The 16442-nt window shown below is 35.4% G+C and overlaps 1 protein-coding gene across 2 annotated transcripts in view; it reads right to left on the bottom strand.

Moving 5' to 3' along the window:
* Positions 1-16208, bottom strand: part of STX17 (syntaxin 17) — a 62126-nt gene extending 45918 nt beyond the window's left edge. Inside the window, exons 1-3 of one of the 2 annotated variants that reach the window (XM_074361908.1) lie at positions 16113-16208; positions 9865-10050; positions 1139-1204 (exon numbers count right to left, since the gene is read on the bottom strand). In XM_074361908.1, coding sequence (XP_074218009.1) covers positions 1139-1204; positions 9865-9987 — 189 coding nt within the window. In that variant the 5' untranslated portion in view covers positions 9988-10050; positions 16113-16208. Of the gene's footprint in view, positions 1-1138; positions 1205-9864; positions 10051-16002 lie in introns of both variants that reach the window. The other variant, XM_074361909.1, reaches the window with a different exon arrangement.
* Between the last annotated feature and the right edge of the window lie 234 nt (positions 16209-16442).

Below are 16442 nucleotides of genomic sequence, written 5' to 3'. Positions count from 1 at the left end.
TTTGGTAAAGTTGCATGATACAAAAGTAATAGACAGTAATCTGTTACATTTCTAAACACTAACAATGAACTATCAAAAAGAGAAATTAAGGAAATAATTCCCATCACCATTGCACAAAAAGAATAAAACACCTAGGAATAAACCCACCTAAGGTGGTAAAAGACCTATACTTGGAAAACTATAAGACACCAATGAAAGAAATTGAAGACAACATAAACAGATGGGAAGATATACCATGTTCATGGACTGGAAGAATTAATATTCTTAAAATGATGATACTACCCAAGGGAATCTACAGATTCAATGCAATATCCATCAAAATACCAAGGGAATTTTTCACAAAACTAGAGCAGATGATTTTAAAATTTGTATGAAAACACAAAAGACTCCAAATAGCCAAAACAATCTTGAGACAGAACAAAGCTGGAGGAATCATGCTCCATGACTTCACACTATACTACACAGCTACAGTAATGAAAATGGCATGGTAATGGCACAAAAACAGACACACAGATCAACAGAACAGAGAGCCCAGAAATAAATCCATACTCTTATGGTCAATTCACTAATTAAAATTTGTTTATTAAAAAGCCAATAACTACCAAAAAATATGTGCAACACTGTATTATTGCAACAATATTAAAAACAGAAGATCAGTATCTTAAAATTATAAGAAACTTTATCAAAAGACAACATAATATAAAGTATGCAAGAGACATGAATAAGCAGTTCATAAAAAAGAAATATTACTATCCAAGGTACATATAAAAACTTCCACCCTTCAAAGCAATAAAAGGAAAAAAATCCAGATAAAAACAACAAAGCAGCATTATTTTAACCTACTAATTTAGCAAAAATTTGAGACATGGATAATAATACTGTTGGTAAGGTTTTTCAAAAATGCATTGTGAAAACAGAAGTTGATATATTATTTCTGGAAGAAACTGTAGTAATATAAATCAAAATCTTCAAAATACGTATGACATTTGATTCAGTAATTCCTGCTAAAAATGCATCGTAAGGGAACAGTTATAAATATCCATAAAAGGATTCAGTTACAAGGGTATTTATTTTAGCAAAATTTCCTTAAGACTATCTTTTTCATATGGATTTACTAGAAGTAATATAATAGCCTTACCTGGACTGTACGTCCTGCATTGATATGCTCTTCATGCAACTTGTCCCAGATTCTGCACCTTTGATACTATACAAAAGAAAAGGGAAAGGCATTGAATTTTTTTTTAATCACTAAAGTGATTATTTCCAGTTACCACAAAAATCCCCACTCACCTACCCAAAACTAAACATACCAGCTAAAAAAGTTACTGACTTAGTAGTGGAAATTAACTGTCCAAGTAGGAAGTTTTCAAACACATTCCATACCAAGTTCTGACAAATGGTAAAACAAACTATTGTCATTAGATATTATTTATTTTACCAAAAAAAAATGTATTTTGTCTATAATGCAAACTCTTTAGAGCTGAAAAAATGAGAATGTAAAAGAATGTGAAAAGTGAAAAGACTAACAGCATTAATCAGATATTCTTGCTATACACGAAGACCGAAAAGTTTGTCAGTGATAAGAGTCAAGTACTGAAAACAAAATCTGATTTTGAGAAAAAGTGACATCGATATTTCAGACTAGAAGGTATATAAAAATGACAATGAACATTTAACATGTTTCAATTTTTACCAAGACAATGTTTAGCTTTTTCAGAGTTTCATCCAAGAAACTTAACAACACATAATAATGGAAAATTTTTCATTTGACAGAAACCATAGCAAAATATGATAACATTATGACAGAATACTGATATAAATACCACCAAACGTCACATATTATTTTTGGTTGAAATAAAAAATCCAAATAATTTAAATGTTATATGTGAATAATGATACTAAACACATTTTTGGTATACCACACACTAAAAAAAAAACAAAAAAACCCAAACAAACCTGGAAATACCTTGAAAGGACAGAAACATGAAAATGCTCCATATATACATATTAAAGGCACAAAAGATAACGTAGAGCACTAAAAATTTTTCTAGGATATTTTAATAGTTCCTATTCTGCATATTCTTTAAATTTGGTAGTGAATAATGTAGCAACAAAACTCTTCTGATACTCATAAATTTTTTCTACATCATCTAAGAACTAAACAGTAACCAGTAAACTCAAAAATAACCAGACTATATTGAAAATATATTTACCGGAGGGGGAGGATATAGCTTAAGTGGTAGAGCGCATGCTTAGCATACACAAGGTCGTGGGTTCAATCCCCAGTACTTCCTCTAAAAGTAAAAAACCAAATCAAAACAAAACTGATAAGTAAACCTAATTACCTCTCCCCCTGAAAAAAAAATTTTTTAATAAAAAAAAAAAATATATATATATATATATATTTACCAAGCATAACTTAAAACTATTACCCAATCAAATAAATTAAAAATCACTATCAAACTATTTTCACTTCTAAGAAAAACTGAATTGATGCCATCAGATACAGTATAAATGCTTTTAGCAGTGTTATGATATTAATAAAAAGATGAGAATAGAAGCCAAAGATACAGTTCTGAAAATAAGCCACTTTAAAACTTATTACTCAATACAAATCTGTCAAGATAATTTTAAGAAAAACGAATGATAAGGAGAAAGAGTTGAGAATTGAGAGAGGTCAAGGCTGCAAGAATTTCTGGAGCAGAGTATCAGAGAGGAAAGAGCTGTATATGAGGAGATAGCTGCAATGAAAGGAGAGGACTATACTGAGAGTGAGCTCCAGAGATCCATAGGGTTTTCCTTCAAGTCTTCAGCCAAGTACAGATTAGCACATGCACACAAGGAAATGACCTGAAATCAGAAAAAGAACCACTGGAATGGAGCAGGTGGACTATTTCCCCAAATCACACAAGACCAGAAATAGTTTATATGACCACAAGCTGAAGTGGAAAAACCTCTCAATATACTGGACATCAGGTAGAGCACTCCAAAGAATTGTCCTGTAAAGGGAAAAATTAGGCTTGGAATAAAGGCTGTTTTGATCCTAAACAGGAAAGCTGAAAACAGCTTCAAAAGTATCAAACTGTTCCCAAATAACTTAAATATGTCTCAGAATAAATACAGCTCAAAAATATTCAAAGGAATTTAAAAGTATTCAGTATCCAACAAGATAAAGTTCAGAATATCCAGTGTCCAATAAATAATTATCATGCATGCAAAAAACCAGGAAAATATGATCTGTAATGAGAAAAACCAATCAATAGAAACAGATTTAGAATGATAGACAATGCAATTAATAGACAGGATATTAGAAGTTATTGTATTTCATGTGTTTAAGAAAGTAGAAGAAAATGAGCATACTGAGATATGAAAGATATTTTTAAAAATTCAATTCTTAGAATTAAAAAAGGCATCTGAAATGAAAAGTACAGTGGGTGGGATTAATAGAAGGTAAGACAATACGAAAAAAGATTAAAAATTTTAAAGAAACAACAGAAACAGTCCAAAATGAAACAAAGAGGAAAAAGACAGACAATGAAAGCAATATTAACTGACAGTGCCAATGCTGAGTATTTGGGAATGATAACTTATTTGTTAAGTGACTGTTTCCAAGTATCAATCTTGCATTCAGAGGTTTTTCATATAATACCTTAATTTGAATAATCTGTGAGGAAGAATTTAATGTTGTCTTTACAACTCTCTAAAGACCATGGGCACTGGCAGCTTCCACATGAATGGTTAAAATGGTGGTGAACTTTAACGTCTCCTGCACAGTGCTATGTGAGAATGGTGTATTTATATCTGACCTGTGATGAAATCAATCAGGACATGTTCCATAGGACATAACTAAGTTGGGATGTAAACAAAAAACAAAGTTTGAAAGGTGAACAAATGGTGTGGATATTGCTAACAGATAGAGGAAAGCTAAAGTATTCAACTCTGTTTTTTCCATCTTCTTTCTTCATTGAGGAAAATGGTCTTAAAATAGAACAGTCCACAATAAACATGATTAAGAGGAAAATGAAAACCAAAAAAGAGTAAGAACAAACCTAGATACTTCAAATGAGTCCAAGTCAACAGGCCCAGAGAAATTACATCCAAGAGAACCAAACAACCTCGCTAATGTATCACGGAAACACTTCTACTTATCTATGAGGAACCGTGAAGAATTGGAAAGGCTCCTAGAGACCAGCAAATATTGACCCAATTCTTACAAAAGAAAGTATCTTTAAAGCACTGCAAACTGTAAATCTTAATATAAATCTTTGGAAAAATTCTATGCCAGATTACCAGAGAGATGGTTTATGAGAATTTAGAGAAATGGTGACAATATATCAGAGTGATCTATCCCTTTCCTGTCCAACATTTTTCATCAATGCCTTGAACACAAAGAATGCATAATTATCAAATCTGCAGATAACATAAACTGGAAGGAATAATTACAAAGATGAAAGATCACACAATTCCACATGGTAAGAAGAACAAGTGTAATAATGATAAATGTAAAGCCTGGCATTTAAACTAAAAAGAGCAATTGTACAAGCACAAGAAACAGGTATGCTCTGGCTCAACAGCTGAATTTCATACAAAAAAGTCCTACGGGTTTTATTTAGTTCGTTACAAAACCAATTTAAAAAGTAAGCAATATAAAGTGGCTTCTAAAACAGCTGATGCAATCATAGGCTCTATATGTGCATACATATATTCATTCAATCATTCAACACATTTTTATTAGGAGCACTATGTTTCAAGCACAACATTAGAAGATAAACATATTTACCAGCATAGTGATCTCAAGAAAGTAACTGAATCATTCTAAGTCTGCTTCCCCACCTAAAAAAGGAAGATTAATAAGGCTAACCTATAAGGATGTTGTGAGGTTTAAATATGATATATATGAAATTCTTATGTAGCACTCAACAATTAAAAACAACAGCTACTATTTTTGCTATTATTTGCTCACTTTTGTCAAGTAAACTGTAGAAGAGATTAGTGTCTTGGAAGAAGGTTGAACTAGGTAACTTTATCTCTTAGAGCAATTAAATTCGAAGAGAAATAAGACATAAAATAGTTCAGACTTTCTATTGTTTGCTATATAATGTTAAACCCGTATTAGGTTACATTATTAAAGGCTATTATTCCAAATCTTTGAAGAGGAAAAAAAAAACTTTAAATGATTTAATATGTGTGGGGGAAAATTACATGAAATAACTCCTTCAAAATTTAGTTAAGTTGAGACCACCGACAAACATTTCTAAACTGCACTGTCTTTACAAAATGTCATTTTTGTATTGTCTATTTGCACAGCAGCAAGAGAGAGAGCTTAAAGCAGTGCTATAACTTCAAGCAATTTGGATGTTTTTGGTTGCAAATAACAGAAAATACCAAGTTAAAATGGCTTTAATAGTAAGGATATTTATTACATCAAATAAGCAGCAGTCTAGAATTGGAATGATAATTCCAAGGTAGTTTAGTTCAGAAGCTTACAAGGTTGTCAAGTGCCCAAGTTTTATCCTTCTGCTTAACTACCTTCAACAGAGTTTTCATTCTGATTTGTCCCCTCCTTGCTACAGTTCCAAATACAACAGCCACATAAGACCAGTAGAAGCAATAGGACTATTTCCTCCCATGTATGTCTTTATAACAGTAGGAAAGTCTTTTCCAGAAGTTTCCATATCCCAACAAGTTATCCTTCAAGTCTCATTAGCTAGAACTATAGGATGTGTCTAACCAAACATTGACAAGAATGGAATCACCACCATTAGACCCATTATCATTCATCACCTGTGCTGAGGATTTCCTATCCTGTAACACAGGGGAAAGCAAGCTGAATCAGGGTTCTGTCAGAAACAAAGAATGAGGTGGGAAATGTAATTATAAGATTGAAATAAACATTCTCAGACTAAAAAGAGAAATGAAAAGGTTTTTTATTGTAACCACAAGTTAAAAAACAAATAAATAAAACCGAATCAAAAATAACAAATCAGTAAGACTGACTTTATCTGATTATATCTGATTTTGTACCACATAGTTCAGGCTTCATAATGGCTGAATAGTCCACGCCACTCATTTTCACAACTAATTAAATGTTGCCTCTTATCATTGTCTGAATATTTCCTATTTTATTTCCTTAACTGGACTGTAAACTTCTTGCAGATTAGAAACCTAATTTTTTACATAATTTTCAATGCTAACAAATATAAGAAATAGCAAACATCAACACTTATGAAAAGTTAACATATATTTATATCCTGTAATAATTTCCCTTCTTATTAAAACTGGCAGATTGAACACATTCATCTCTGCTCTTTTCCAAAATCCAACTAAAGTGACAGTAAAGAACTTTAAAAGGTATAAATTCACAAGAGGAATGAGAAGAAAACAGAAGGTACCAGTTGACAAAAAAATTTTTAAATTTTGAAAGCTGTAAAGAGTATGGAAATGTTGCAACTGACTTAGCTGATCAGAGAAAACTGACACCTATGGCTGCAGTAGGAGTGGATGGTGGGGGGAAGAGGCAGTAAGAAGCAAGCCAAAGGCATAGCACTATTCCAAAAAGACTCAGTAAGCAGAGGTTATCAGCTATCAGGTAACCAGGGGATGTGTACAGTGAGGCTAAAAGCTGAAGGACTGGTTGAAAGTTTATATAAGGAACAGATAGTCTATTAGATGCCCTCTCCAGAAGCCCAAGGAACAGTACTGCCTCTGTCACCATAGAGGACAACACTCCAGGAAAGTATCTGGTGGTTCCCCATCAAAATAGACCCTTCCCCACTCACCTCTCCAGGTAATAAGGCCCCAAGTACTGCCCTGCTACCCGTCCACACTGACAGACACACACACAAATACCTTCCAATTAGCCTCTTAAATATCGACAGCTAGCCAAGGAAAACCTATAAAACTGTGGGCTGAGACTGAAAAAAAAAGGAGAGGAGAAAGAAAGGGAGAGAGGAGAGAGTGAGGGAAGGAGGAAAGGAAAGAGAGAGAAAAATAAATTTAAAAAAGAAAAGAAAAGCAAGCAAGAAAGAAACAAACAAACTCAGGAAAAACAGCCAAGGAAGCAAAAGAAAACTTAAAAAAAATAGTATCACCATAGAAAGATGATATGATACTGTACCCATAAAGCACGAACAGAGGATTCTTTTTAAAAGAAAAAAAAAAAGCGAGAGAAAGAGAATTGAGAGGAAAAAGAAGAACATAGTTAGAAAAAAGAGGATTCTAATTATTTCATCTTAGCTGGAAGGTACTTGTGCTAGCTAAAGCTGCAGCTGCCATTTCACACACAAGACAGAAATAAGCTGAGGGATCGGAAAGCAGCATAAAAAGAGCCTGGGTCTTTAAATGACTGCTGGAGCTGCCACTGGAGCCCTAGACCACCTCCATGACTATGAGGGATTAAAAAAAGCAAAAACAAGAAGCCTCTATCTCATTTAATACACTATTTTTGGCTTTTCTGCCACTTACATTTTAACTATGTACTAATACAGTACATGTTATGTAAGTTTCCCCCCAAGCCCCTATAATACGAAACAAAGAAAATTATGTTCCAAGCTAATTATCTTGTTGTTCCTATTAACTATGTTTAAGTCTATTTTATCTTAGCCAAGAAAGTTGGATACTAGCACTTCAAATTTCAGGATTACATTCTAATCAAGTCCATCGTGTGTAATAAAATGTAATGCTGAAGGACCTATGGAATATAGTCCCAGGTGTCCACAGCACACTGCTCTCATTGTTCTTGGATGTTGCAGAATCACTCTACTAAGGCCTGCCTTCAATTTCCCTTCAGTCTGACTTTCTTCTTTTCAATTCATATTGGATGACTGATGGCTAACATAATAAATATTTTATCTTTCTACACCCTTCCCCCAGGAAGAATACACCTTTTTGAAAGTGAGGCACTGTTAGACACCTGGAGTCCAAACCTAGAGTTCTTGACTCTTTTGTCCACTGTGACCACTGCAGCTTTTAAATGTTTTTACATTGCCATAAACTATTAAAATATGCTATTCAATCTTATATAGTTAATAAATCACTTTCATAATTAACCTAGAAATCCTAGAGACAGAATGATCAAGAATATGGAATAAAACATAGATCAGTACGAGTTAACTGCTTAGCTTTAGATAACATCACCTATATTGTAAATTATAATTATTCTGATATTGTCTAAAAATTTCTTAATAGGTAAAAATTTCACAAAATGCTAAAGGAAAAATATTCTGGCAAGAAAAAGACCTATATAACTCTTGAATAATTTTCTTATGAAGTCTGCACAAATAATCAAATCAGTAAGAGATACATTTCTATCCTTACCTTTCTCCCACACTTCTGGCCTTTCCACTGATGACCAGGTGGTACATGTGGCAAGGATCTGAAGGTACTGATGGCAGGCACATTCACACAGAATAGACACAAGGAAAGGGAAATTTGCCAAAGGGAAAACATGGCAATAAAAGAAAGAAATGGTCTTAATAGACCACAGTCTACTTATTTCTGCCTTCAGAATCAATTAATTTGCCAAATTCTTGTCATCTTTGTAACTGAGCACTTCAGTAAGAGCTCAGGACTTTGAAACCCACTGTATCAAACCTCCCACCCTATACGACCTATCAAAAGTAAACAACTCTGTATATTGTTATAGTGCTAAAAGAACAAGCCCTCCTTATTAATCAAAGCCTGGAACCCTTTAATTTGTTTCTGCTCATGACAAGAATAACCGGTTTACCAGACAACTCCTCCATCCTTAAAAGTCATAGTACTTCTGGCTTATAGATAATGAGAAAAGAAAGTAAGGGGTGACAAAACATTAATCTTGAATTCTAGATACTTTCATATTTGCATTGAAATTTTCATTTTAATATTCTTGGCACTTTGTTTCTATACTAATTAAAGACTTAAATACTAGGAAGACAGATGATATCTATGGGAGAAAAAAGCTGACACTTCGTAATGGTTCAAAGCACTCAGCTGACGGTGATACTGTTAATACCGAAAGATTTAATAACTACTTCCACTCCCTCCTCCCTGCAGGGTGGGGGGAGGGTGGAAATCAACAGAGGGCCACAGAGCTTAACATTTATACTGGAGGAGGTCCTTCTGAAGGAGCAAATGCCACTGACCCATCCCACAGCAAATAAGACAACGTAACTTGCCAAATCAATGCTCAGTACTCAGTAAACTTAGATTTTCCTATAAATGCCACAAACACTCCATTAGACCCTGGCCAGTCCGGGTTCTATGCAGCCTCCACTTAGTCCCAGAAACTAAAATTCTTCCCTCTACCAATCTCCTAAACTGACCTCTAGCTAATAGTTCTCAATTTGAGGCTTTCTTCAAGAGGAAGCAGTGAAGTTGTGGAATTCCCTCATATTACACAATGATTTACTTCTTTAATCTGTGTGCACTTGAAGAAGACAGGAGTTATACTCACAGTTCAGAAAACCTGCCATGGGATGAATCTGATTAAGGCAAGCCCCTTAACCAAAGTCCACCAACTTCACATTATGGTGAACTATTAAACAGTTTGTACTTTAATTATTAACTGCAATTATTAAATTAATAATTTAATTATTAACAGTGATAACTCATCACTATGTACAACTAAAAAGGTATATATTCTATTCTTATATATCTTCCTAAAAATGGAATAGTATGAGAGGAGTATCTGTAGAACAGAAACACTAGATGAAAAAAATGAATGATGTGGCTAAGTCCATAGGAGCTAGATGTTTTAGCAAAGCCTCTTATCTGATACTCTCAATGTAGCCGAAATACACAACAAATATAAATCAGAATATGTTTCTTGTGTAGAAAAAGAAAAAAATGAAAAAAAAAAAAAGAAAGAAAATGAAAAAACCTCACCTTCTCAATATTTATCTGGTGCTTTCTTAACCTCTCCAGGTCTGTTGGGATTACTATCTTAATAAACTTCTGGATAGCTGGTTCAAGACGGCGTAATTTCACTTTTTCTTCATCTTCAGACATTCTAAAAAAATGCTGTGTCACTTCTACTTGCAACAAATGTCTTTTTCACTCATGTATAAAAATCTAAAAGGAAAATATTGAAGACTTTTTAAATCAATTTCCATCATTTTTAAAAGCCAACATTAGGTAATTTTATAATACATTCTAAATACATATTTAGCTTAATGCTGAACTACAGTGACTTGTTTTTTTTTTTTAAAAACTTTTATTTTAAAATATTTTTCTCTCTGCAAAAGTCATATATATTCACTTTAGAAGGTTTAGAAAATATTAAAAAGAGAGTAAAATAAAATCAACAATCATCTCCTCACTTATAGTTAACTACTCTTTCCACTTTTTTTCCCTTCTCATGCCCTACTCCTTCCATTTTGATCTATGTCTTGTCTTTCCAGGTCTTTTTTAATGAAGGGTGCGTGTGCGTGTGCGTGTGTGTGTACATATACATATACCTAAATAACCTCTTTCAAAACACCAGAAGTATACTGTCCAAGTTTTCATTTCCCAATGTATCTTTGATAGTGAAAAATGTTTTTTTAAAGGTGTCAAATGGGAAAATTGGAAAGAAAAAATTCATACTCAACATTTCTGCTGTATTAAACTCCATTTCTAATATAATGTAACTATGTAATTATATACTTCAAATATTTTATAACATAAAATGCAACTCTTCTCATTGATGTCCTTTAAATTGCCCCTTCCCTTTGTTACAAATTGACTACCATTTTCTGTAACCAATACAAGTAACCAGTGACACAGAGAATAAGAACCCAGGATTCCTGAGATTACAACCAAATGCTCTTCCTAATTCACCAGTTGTTCTGTTTTGTTTTTAGCAGTGTTCCAGAGAGTCCAGGGTTATGTCCTTTTTGCCAAGGTAGAAGTGGGTAGGGGTTGGCAAGTGAGTAGGCTCCAAGACCCCACAGCTGCTTCAGCAGGAGATAATTTACTTAGATCTATTTCATAAATTTGAGCTTATTAGATTTTATAGAAAGGGCTCCACTGCTTCATCAAGCTTGAAAACCACTGTTGTGCATCATGCTCTCATGCCATCTCATTAGCCACAACCTCTTCCATATTAAAAATCATATATAAATTCACTTTGTTAATCCCATTGGGTTACAGTGTCTTACCCAGGGGTTCATAGAGATAGGAGTACGCAAATAGACTCCGAGGAGTCCCTGAATCTTTACCAAAAAAGCTGTGAATTTATTTTTGAGTTATTTTAGAGTGCAGAGTCCATTGCTTTCATGAGATTATCAAAAAGATCACTCCAGAAACATAAAGAACTATTACTCTAAACAATGTTATTTCTCTCCTCTTACACTTGAAAATCGAAGTGCTGGTTATACAGACAATCTCATCTACCAGAAACTTGGTTTTTACATTTGACTTAAGCTTGAAAGCAAAAAAGGAAAATCTTCTGACATGAAAAATAGTCTAACAGCTACAGTTAGTGGGAATTAGAGATACAAAGGGAAGTTCATTGCCAAAATAACAGACACAACAAAACTGGAAAAATTCATAACTAATAGATTAAAGATAATATAATAATATAAAAAGAAAATTAAAATAGGTACATTTAAAAATACTAAAAGATATAAAGAATGTTTTTAAAAATGAGATAATATTATGAAACAGTAACAGGCCATTCTAAAAATAAAACAAGTAAAAATTCCACAAATAAAAACCTCCAAAAATGGTTAGATAGTAAATCATACTATTTATTGAATCATTAAGAATTATTGATTGAAAACTATCAGTCAGAGAATAGAAATAAAGAGATGGAAAATATAAAAGAAGATAAGGGACATAAAGGATAAAATGAGAAGCTCAATAACAAACAGAAGTCCCATAAAGAAAGAATAAAGTGGTGAAAAGCCATTATTCAAAAAGAATACACTGAGAATTAAGATGTAAAAACCTCAAATTGAAAATGCACATAACCACCAAGTAACATCAATTAAAAAAGAAATTTACCTCAACAGATGGAAGGGAAATTTCAAAACATCAAGGACAAAGGGAAAAAAAATCTTAAAAAGCAAAGCAGAGATAAAAGACAGATAAACGAAAACAACAAAAGAGCTAACTTTTCATCAAAGCAACATATCAAAAGCCAGGAATATCTTCAAAGTGCTGAGTGAGTTGCTGTATACTCAGGTAATTATTCAGAAGTGTCGTATTTGGCCTTCCTTTAGACACTTTCCCTTCTCCAATTTTTTCCCCCACAGATTACCTATCTAAAACACTAAAGGACAACACACTCCTCCTCTGAACAAAAATTTCTACGAGTTCCCTATTATTTGAACAAGGAAATACAATGTTCGCAAGTAGATCCACTCCGTCTGTCAAAATATTATCACCCATGATCTACTCTTGGCTTTGCAACGATGCTCCCTCTGTCTAAATGCTCTACAAAAGAGCACTCATGCCATCTGCCTCTAAACTTTATGTATCATTTGAGATACAACTCAAATTAATTCTGCCTTCTCTTCCTCTCATCAGTTTACAGTGTACTCGACAAACCCCAGTTACTGAGTACTTGGTTTGTTTTCACTGTTCCCCTATGCTATGATGATAGCTTTCTCTTTTGAGTTTGAAAAGTGGTATTTTCAGGTCAAAGTGCATGACTCTGTCCCTCAGCTTTTTGTGCCCAAGGAAAACCTACTGCCTCATCAAGGCCATCTCTCAAGGAAGACATTCTGGCCCAAGAACTTCCCAAAAGACTTTTGGAACTCTTGGTCTCCTGGAGAGTATTTTTTTTCTCTCCACCATTTCCATTTTTATAAAATTATACTAAAACGCCTATATAAAACTAAGATTCGTATTAACTGCATAAAGCATGATGTTACTGAAACAAAGCTGTCTAACAGTGGCTCTGATCATATAGTGTTTATAAAGTGTTTATAGCACAAATAGTGTTTATAAACTATTGAGGGAAGTTCTTAATCCAATATACAAAATGTGGTTTAAAAGTGTAATTGAATAATGAGTTGAAAGTGTATTTCAGCATTTTCTTGATTTTTTAGTCAGAAAATTGGAAATATTTCTAATATAATTAAGACACAAAATAAAAAATACATTCACATTAACACCACAAATACTTTAAATATGCCTATGAAAAAGACAAACCATACAAAAAATGTCTAATTTCCCACATGTCTGTAGAGTTGTTTTATTACTTTTAACTTTTTTTTCTAAGTGTAATGGAATATTTGGGGTGATAGAATTGCTCTGTTATCACGATAGAGATGGTGGATACAGAATTATACGCATTTGTCAAAACTCACAGAACTGTACACCACAAAAGGTGAATTTTGGAAATTAAAAAATAAAAACAAGATGTTGGGGGACCCAAAATGAAATACAAACTACAAAAGACAAAATTAACTGTATTGCAAGTGAAAAGTATAACCACACTGAAAGTAGGGGAAAAAATAATTTAGGTAACTTTGGAAAATAGTATTTTAACTGGATACTACAAGGCTAAAGACAAAAAGAACTACACACAACTATACTATGCTCTAGTTAGTAAATTTGTTTCTCACAGGAGTATGGGTTAGAAATCCTGAAATTACTTTATGTACATACTAGGGTTGAAGAAATAAGGAAATACTCTGTAGAACACAAAATCCAGATTTCTCAAAGTCGAAGAAAAAGGTTACAAATAAGGGGCAAGACTAGAATGAACCCTGCGTTGTTAGATTAGAAGGTATAAGAATGAACTTTTGTTTTTTAAAAAAGTATACATATATAGACATGTTAGGTGTGTGTGTATATATATACACATATATATATATATACAGATAAATACAAAAATACAAGTGTTTGTGTATGCATGGATATGTATATATGTACACCTGTTTGTATCTCCATGAATATAGGGATACACGGTTGACCCTTAAACACAGGTTTGAACTACACGAATCCACCTACATGTGGATTTTTTTTCCAATAAATACTATAGTACTACACAATCCACAGTTAGTTGAATCTGTGAATGTGGAACCACAGATACAAAGGCCACCTATGGGACCTGATTATCTGAGGATTTTGGTGTCTGCAGCAAGTCCTAGGCCCAGTCCTCTGTGGATACCAAGGGAGGATTGTATATATAGCTAAAAAAAATACACACACACACACACACACACACACACACACACTTCCTAGCCATCTTATGCGAGGCACTAGAAGCAATGATAACCCAGTAGCAACAAGCACACCTAGCACCCAAACACTTGGTGTTTAAATATTGCTTTCCAAACAAAGGAATGGTTCCTTGGAGAAGCAGATTCCAGGGCTGGGGGAGGGAAAACACAAAATAAGCCTGCTGCATCTTATGGTGTCAGAAAGTAAGGAAGTTCTCAAAAAAGAAGAGGGCTTATCAAAGGGCATAAGAAGCAACCTTAAAAAAAACTTCCAATGCCAAAGCTTGAACAATTTGAGACATAAAATAAATTTAAAAAGCATAGGGTAGTAGCCAATAGAAAAATAAATGAGTCCATACTGATACAAGATTAACAATAAATAAGTGGGAAGAAGGGGAGGCTCTTCCTTACAGAACTCCAGTTAATAAATGAAAAAGGAATGAGGGAAACAGAAAACCATTAGAACATCACAGTAATAATTACTGAAGGCAAGATCCATCAAATGGATGCTAAAATCAGCAAATGAAAGTTTGAGGAGAAATGGGATATTTACATTATTTTAAAATTCTTCCCCAAGATACTAATTACAAAGGAAAAATAGCAACTTTACATTAGTTACAGACACCACCTTAACAAAGTAACCAAGAGTAATATCAAAAGTAGTGTGTCGTATTATATACCCCTCATACGATGAACTACTGAGAAGGGCATACAACATCAGCCAAAACCTGAGGGACACTTTGAAAAATAAATGACCAAGCCTCTTCAAAAGGTCATGAAAGACAGGGAAAGATTGACGAGCTGCCCAGACTGGAGAGACAAAGGGCCCATACCAATTAAACGCAATGTGGAATCTTACCAAAGTTCATTTCTTACTTTTATTAACTGTATATAGTTATATAAGACGGTAACATAAAGGAAACAGTAGAGAACTCTGTATTACTTTTGTAACTTTTCTGTGATTGTAAAATTATTTCAAAATAAAACGTCTTTTTAAAAAATGTATGAATTGCTGTTTCACATAAGACCGGTCAAACATAAGTCAAAGAACTGCAATCATATTCACTGCAGTAACACTTGTGGCGGGGGTGGGGGCTGGGGAGTGGCAGGTGCTTTAACAAACTTTACCATTTAGCGCATACAACTATTACCACCTGAGTACCATACTACTCACGTTTCCAATGGGTAAAAAGTACTGGGAGGTTAGCCAAATTACTTGAGGTTATTTATAAGTGAAAAGCCCCATTTCTCAGAAAAAGTCCCAAATCGTTGGCAACGCTCCCCCCTCCCCTCCCAAATGATGAACACCTTCCCACATTTCCCCACACTGATGGCACGGAATTTCCTCAGGCACGTCGCCCCGTGTTTCTGACTGGGGGACGGGGTACTGACTTTGGAAAGAAAAGTCAAGGCCCTCGGTCCTTCCCTACGGTCTCCTCTCTGAGCCTCCGATTCCTAATTTTAAAAATGGGGGAGAGGGTTAGAATGTGGGGCCTTCTGTGAACCAGCTCACGGTCTGGCTGACAGGAGGCTCCCACCTCTCGGTCCAGGTGTCCCCCCTCGCTACCCCTGAGCCTCGCGTCATCCCTCGCAGGGTCACCCACCGCGCACCTGGGCCACATACACCGCCCCCCGCCCCCAGTATGGGTGCGCGGGACCCAGATGCCGACGACCCTGCCGACCTAGGGCCCACAGTGCGTCGCGGGGAGGGCAGATGATGGAAACTTTTCCAACCAGAGACCCCGGGTGGCCGTCAAGCTCGCCTGGCCGGCCGCCTCCCTATCTACACCCGCTTTGAAGAGCCCCTACAAAACCGAAACCACCACTTCTTACAGACAGGAGGAGCCCCCACGGCGCTAGCACTTCCGACCTGACGCCGTGCTTCCCGCGGGGCTCCCCTCCCGCGCGCGGGGTTGGCACCCGGCCCACCATGCCCGTCAGGGCCGACGCCCCCGAGGCGGCCTCCCGGGAACCCCTTACCTCCCTCCCGGACGCTGGAGGCCGGTAGGTGCGCACGGCGCAGGCGCGGGCGGGACGGGGCGGGGCGTCGAGATAGGCGAGCCGGGTTGGGCCACGGCCCCTCCCGAGCCGTCCCAGCCTGGCAGGGTGTGGCAGGCGAGCCCGAGAATGCAAACAAACGCGGTCACTGCTTGAGACCGACTCTTAAAAAATGGTCGTAGTTTATGTTGCAGGGTTGTAACTCTGGAGCCAGGAGGAAGGAGACGGACAAACGCTTTTTAGGTCTGTTTGTTGTGTGTTAAATGTGAAACAATTCACATTTGTATATAGCCCTTTACATTTTGCAAAATA

The sequence above is a fragment of the Camelus bactrianus genome, chromosome 4 (assembly GCF_048773025.1).
Source record: "Camelus bactrianus isolate YW-2024 breed Bactrian camel chromosome 4, ASM4877302v1, whole genome shotgun sequence".
In the NCBI taxonomy this organism is placed as follows: domain Eukaryota; kingdom Metazoa; phylum Chordata; class Mammalia; order Artiodactyla; family Camelidae; genus Camelus; species Camelus bactrianus.
The sequence above is the reverse complement of the archived record's forward strand: the minus strand, read 5'-3'. Positions and strand labels throughout refer to the sequence as shown.